At 56.8% G+C, this 6000-nt stretch overlaps 1 protein-coding gene across 3 annotated transcripts in view; it reads right to left on the bottom strand.

Moving 5' to 3' along the window:
* Positions 1-1291: 1291 nt before the first annotated feature.
* Positions 1292-6000, bottom strand: part of KSR1 (kinase suppressor of ras 1) — a gene marked incomplete at its 5' end in the record, with an annotated part of 148063 nt that continues 143354 nt past the window's right edge. For 2 of the 3 annotated variants that reach the window (XM_082861348.1, XM_082861349.1), the window contains 2 exons: positions 1292-1694; positions 3620-3700. In XM_082861348.1, the coding sequence (XP_082717474.1) occupies positions 1616-1694; positions 3620-3700 (160 nt within the window). In that variant the 3' untranslated portion in view covers positions 1292-1615. The remainder of the gene's footprint in view (positions 1695-3619; positions 3701-6000) is intronic. The other variant, XM_082861350.1, reaches the window with a different exon arrangement.

Below are 6000 nucleotides of genomic sequence, written 5' to 3'. Positions count from 1 at the left end.
GTCCAGTCGGTTTACAGCCCCTTCGTCTTCCTTCCCACACCCCGAGCGGGAAGGGTTGAGGTGCTGATGGCCGTGGAGGCCCGGGTACCCTGTACGGCTGCCTGGCCCAGAGCCAAGAAGGCAGCCCCGCAGCCTCCAGGCAAAGCGGCCCATCTTGTACGATGTTTCGCCAGACTCCGGGGTGGGAGCCTGGCTCGACGGGTCTGCGTAAACGGGGTAGGAGGGCCACGTGCCTCCCCGTCTCGGCGGCTCTAGGCGTGGACGCGGGTTCTGGGTCTGAAGACAACCTCCTCTCCACTTTCGTCGCCCTTGATCATTTCTGCCTTTGGAGCTTGATACGATGACGTAACCTTCACTGAAGGGCTTCTTTGCCATTTGGAACTTTTCTCTTTAGGTGTCAGCTTCTAACGAGGACAGGCAGGAAACTGTCATATCCTGGACCTTCCCAACCCGGCCCCTCCTCTCGTCCAAAGGGACGCAAGCAGGAGGCCTGACGTGGTGCTCGGGAAGACTCTGAAGGTCGGGAGCTCGCTAGCTGGGTCCAAGTGCAAGCGGGGAGGGGCGGGCAGTGGAGGAGTCAGCAGCGGGCTAAGGGGTTTCAACGGGACTGAGGGCTGGAAGAGGTGGGCAGTTCCGGAACCTTGGCAAGACTGGTGATGGGCCGGGGCACCCTGTGGCTAGGAGGGTGGGCTCAGGGACCCTCTGCTTGCCACTTCTCCCTCCCCCTACTTTCCCTGTTCTCACGGATCGAGCCTTCATGGTGTACGCAGCTGCTGGGCTAGGCCTGCGCTCTGGGGTCAAATGTCAGTCAGGGACTGGGATGTAGCTAAACAGCCAAAGCCCTCAGTCCCACCTTCTTGGTGCCTTCCCTGCGGGCTTCACGGAAGGAACATCTTCCCAGGCACTGGAAACCCTGGCTGGGAACCACTGGATCAGTCCAGATGTTATCTGGATTTTATGTCTCTGCTTTTTCCAGCAGGTATGGACTGGATTACAAGGGTCAAAGGTGAAGCCAAGCTCTCTGTGAACTCCCGACCCTCATAACCAGCTCGGCTCCTGGTCAGGGTGTCCTCTGCAAGAGGAGGAAGGGACAGCAGCCCTTCGGTAGGACGAGGGACGACGGGATTTAGGGCCAACGCAGAGGCCGGGTCAAACCTTGTGGTCCCCCACCATCCTGCTTGGGGAACAGCCACGAACACGATGCTTTTCTTCCTCTGAACCAGTGTGGGTACCTCACTCCTACAGGGTCCTCCAGAGGGGACGGCCACTTCTGCCCTCGGTGCCAGTGACCTCTGCACAGACGGTTTTTATTATCACCTATTGTACAACGAGTCCAACTCTGCAGAAACATACATGTAAACATTTGCCGTCTGTCGGGACAGGTCTGCTTGTTGGTGATGTCATTTTAAGAAACAGCGGGCGCGGCTCCATCTCCGGGACCCCAGTGTCTTTACGGACGGACAGTCTAAACCGAGGCCTCGTGCTCCTGACCCGCAGCCCTTAGGAGGATGGCTGGCGTTTTGAAGAGTGTTGTTCTTTTGTTGTGGCGGTTGTTGGGATGTTTTAGAAACCCATTTAAGAGAGAAATACAATGTCAGAAAAACGGCAGAGCTGGCTACATCTTTGGATTACTGGACTCCAGGACGCCCAAGCCAAACCTTTCAAACCGGGGTACAACTTTGCTGCTGTTAATACTGCAAAGAGGAACAAAAACAAGGGTTATAGCCCCGCCGGTCTTGATCAGAATTGGGGCAGCACTAGCTAATGAGTGGGCCAGTTCCAGAAGCTCAGCAGAGGACCCAGCCCCACCAAGAAGTGGGAATGATGATACAGGCCAACGGCCTTGGCAGAGCTGTTCCTGGTTCCACCCGGCCGGGGGCTGAGCCTCGGCTGCACTCCCTCCTGGAGGGCAGGGGCCTGCTCGTCTTGGAGGCCCCAGCACCCAGCACGCCCAGTAACCGCCGGGGGGCTCGTTCTCACTGGCAGCCGGGAAAGCTCTCGCTCCTAGTGGAACTGGGAGGGAAGAGAAACCCAGCCGCCGGTGCTAAGAGTGGCATCGCGTGCTCCTTCCTAGAAACAGTCCCCAAATGCTGGGGTGCGTCAGGGCCATCTGGGAAGCAGGCTGAGATGCGGGTTCTCAGCACCTGCCTCCAGACACCCGGGTTCGGGTCTCGGGGAGGCCCAGGAATCTGTGTTTGGTAAGCAGTGGAGGACCTGTGGGTGACCTGTCAGCCACACTCTTGCCGAACGCTGGCTCGGGGTCTGGTACCTTCCGTCTGCACTGGGCAGACGGAAGGGGAGTGATGCTGCAGGGGGGAGAGGGCAGAAACGTTTTCACTAGTGAAACCGTTTGGAGACAGGTCCCACCCCCTTGCTTCAGGACAGCTTTCCCCAGTGTGTGGCCGAGGACACAGCTCTTCTGAGCTGGTGTCTTTCATGGCAACAGGACCCGTGGTGTCACAACCCTAGCCCTCCAGAGGGGACCACCCGGCAGCTCTGAAATCATTCCACTCCGTGTTGGACAAGATCCCCGCGGGTTAAAAGCCAAGCAAAACCCCGACCCCTGTCCTGCGGACACACCCCATGGGGGGCCGGTGTGCTGGGGGACCAGGGAGACGGGGGATCTCTCTCACTGAGCTGTTAGTAGGGAGACAGGGCCACCCCACAGAAGAAGCGCTAGAGAGAGATGAAGTTGTGTCCAGGAAGGCGGTTCTGGGGGTGCTGTTAGGGGGACCCTCCATGGACAGCAGTTACTCAGGCACACGCAGGCCGCGGAGCGGGGCGAGGGCCAGTTTTAACAAACAAAGCAAGAGAAGAAGTCTCAGCAGAGAAGGCCGGAGTGGCGGCGATCGCATCCCCTGGGTTAGTGCCCGCATCGCTGTTTGAGCTCGAGTAGAAGTCACGGTGCCGAGCGTGGATTAGGAGGAAGAAAGCCCCGGTACATGCAAGGCAGCCAGGCCTACAACCTACAGAAGGAAAGAGAAGAGGGGAGAGCAGCGTCAGAACCCAAGCCCTCGGGGAGCGGGCAGGGGAGCGGCCGAGGCCCGGCCAGGGCACGGGGCAGGGACCCCTCCTTCCCTGCAGACAAAGAAAGGGACATCCCCACTCCATTCCAGGCTTTGGCAGCAGAGCAAGCCTGGAAGGGAGCCTGGCACAAAGAGCCTCCCCCAAGCTCACCCCTGGGACATGGCCACAGAATTCTGCACCGAGGTCGACCAGCAGGCCCACTGCCCCTCAGCCTCTGACCATCAAAGTCGACGTCTCGGAGTTTATACTATTTCTGCTCCCTGCATCCTCTTCTTTAGAGTCTGGCCAGAGGGGGTCCTGGGGACTCAGACCAGTGATCTGAGTTCTCTCCCCACCACGGATAAGCCATCGTCTGCCAGTGTGTGGACAGAGGCCCTGCCACATGCCATGGGTCTGCTCTCAGCCCAGCGAGAGAAACACGAGCTTGCAGGGCCCTTGCCGGTGGCCATGTGAGCTGCCAGCGTCACTTTCGCTTATGGGAATACAACATGCCAAGAAGGGGAAGCTGGAAGCAGAGACAGAACAGGAGGCAGGAGGTGCAAAGGGTTAACTGCAAACAGGCAGAGAATCAAGGAAACAGCAGAAGACACACTATTCCTCCAGGACTGGACAGTTGTTCTTAAAGTCAGGGTGACCGTAACGTCCTTTCCCGTAGTAGCGGCTCCGCCAGCGCCTGGGAGCACCCGCAACCATTTTGCCAGGCGTGGGAGGAGCGTGGTCCGGCAGGTGATGGAGACGGGCACCCAGTGTGGACGGGTGGAGGAAGGGCCACAGGAATCAGGGTGGCGGGAGAGCGGGAGATGACAGGCCAGGCCAGCGGATCCGCCACCGCCCCCCCCGAAAATAAAAAAAGAAAAGCAACAAGACCGATGGAAAGGAAAAGAGAGAATGAGAATTAGAGGCTTGAGTGTGTGGAAGTAAAAGTCACGAACAGGAAGCTTTGACACAGACTCACTGAGCTATGCTGGCATTCCTTCCTAGAAGGGGCTAAAACTGATCACTTTGGGCAGGAAACAACCCCCATTTGTGACTCAGTGTCCCACATGTGGAATGGGAAGGTGGGGCTCTGTGGCCTTTCGGGAATCCGGAATCACCTTCTCCTGAATACCGCACCACCCCTCAGCCCCTACGCCACGCCCCGTGCCCGGCGCAGCCTTCGCTTTTGTGCAGGAGAAAACCAGGGCCCGGTGCGCTAAACGAGTTGCCCAAGGTCTGACAAACCAGATCCTTGTACTTCTTGAGAGTCCAGGAGACGCCCAGGCTCCCACCCAAAACCCAGCTCCCATGACCCCTCTCTTCTGGACACCCTTCCTCAAGCTCCCCGGTGGGCAGTGTGCCCACAGAAGCTGAGTTTCTGCCCGGCACTCAGCACATTGTCATCATCCCCGTCACCCGTCAAATATTCATTGAGCAACTACTACATCCTGGGAGTGTGCTTAGAGCTGAGAATACAGAGGTGATGAGGCAGCGTCCTGCTCCGAGGGCTTACAGTGTGCGTCTGCTTGTCTTTATCCTAATTAAACCATCAGCTCCGTGCGGGTGGAGGCCCGGCCCTGGCCTGTCGCCTCAGTGTGGCACAGCAACGGTTGGGTAAAACCCACACCTCTGATGGCAACACCTGTTGCCCCCAATCTGTATTAGACTCTGACCCACCTTAAGTGCAAAATACTGAATCTCATCTCGCATTCTAAGGCGCAGCATTCCCTCACCCCAAATCGCCATTCCTCAGACTGTCCCTCCAACTGGCCTAAGTTGCCAACTTTGCTGTATTTCTTCAAGTTCTCCTGCCTGCGCCCTCTGCTGGGCTGACCCAGCCTGGGCCTCTCCTCACCTGCTGCTCAAAGCCTGGTTTGGTTTACTTTCAAAACGAGCTGGCAAACTAGGTATAGGTCAAATCTGGCTACAAAAAAGTTGTGACCATTTTAGAGCTGTCAAAAAAAATAAAAAACCAAAACAAAGAACGTGTGACAGAGACCATATGACTTGCAAGCCTAAAATACTTACTATCTGGCTCTTTCTAGAACAAGAGGAGTGCCACTGCCACCACACACTCGGGCAGGTGTGAGATCCAGGGATAGCTTCTCCGGGGGCTACGCTGGGTGTAGGGGTTAGACAGGCTCTCGCCCCCTGCCACTGCCCAACTCCCACCAAGAGAAGCCCCACTTTATCTGTTCTATGTCCTGGGCCTGTGGGAGATGACGCTTCTAGAAAGTGCCTTACCCCTTAAAGGTCAAAGCCATGCATCTTGTCCAGGAGGCCAGCCACGTGTGACCTGCCCCTTGTTTCTGTACAATCCACAAACTAAGAATGTTTTTTACCTTTCTAAATGATCGGGGGGTGGGGGGTGGGAATCAAAAGAAGACTATTTCATGACCTGTGAAAATTACATGAAATGCAAGTTTCAGCATCCGTAAGTAATGCTTTACTAGAACCAGGCAGCCCGCAAGTTTGTGGGTCTGTGGCCGTCCCTGAACCAAATAGCAGAGCTGGGTCATTGTGACAGAGACTGTACGTGGTGGTGGCGTCGCTTTGCACGCCGCTGGGCACCCTGCAAATCCCAGTGGCAAGGAGCCGTCACTCGAGGTTCCCTCTCGACCTGCCAAGCTAAACTATTTCCCACGTGGCCCTTGACAATTTTGCCTACCCTCCCGCTCCTATAAAGCTGTGGAAGCTGGGGCTGGGAACAAGGAAGGACTTGCCCAGATTCCCGCAGAGGCAGGGCAGAGGTCTGTTTTTGAATGTTCTGGAAGACAGAGCCAGAGGGACAAAGAAAAAAGGGAATGAGGCAGAAGACAGGAGTGGAGACCACCCCAGCACGGAGGGCTGCAAAGGATTATGTGATTACACAGAAAGGAGACGGGCTCCCAGTGTCAAAGCAGCACTTAGACCCGGGTGGTGCGGTCCCTGTGACAGGTGGCTAATCTGGGGGCTAGAAAGCTCTGTGCCATTTTAAGCAACAGCTGCTCGGCTGGT

The sequence above is a fragment of the Leucopleurus acutus genome (genome assembly GCF_964270905.1).
Source record: "Leucopleurus acutus genome assembly, chromosome: 19".
Taxonomy (NCBI): domain Eukaryota; kingdom Metazoa; phylum Chordata; class Mammalia; order Artiodactyla; family Delphinidae; genus Leucopleurus; species Leucopleurus acutus.
Note: the sequence above shows the minus strand (reverse complement) of the source record. Positions and strands in the feature narration are given on the sequence as shown.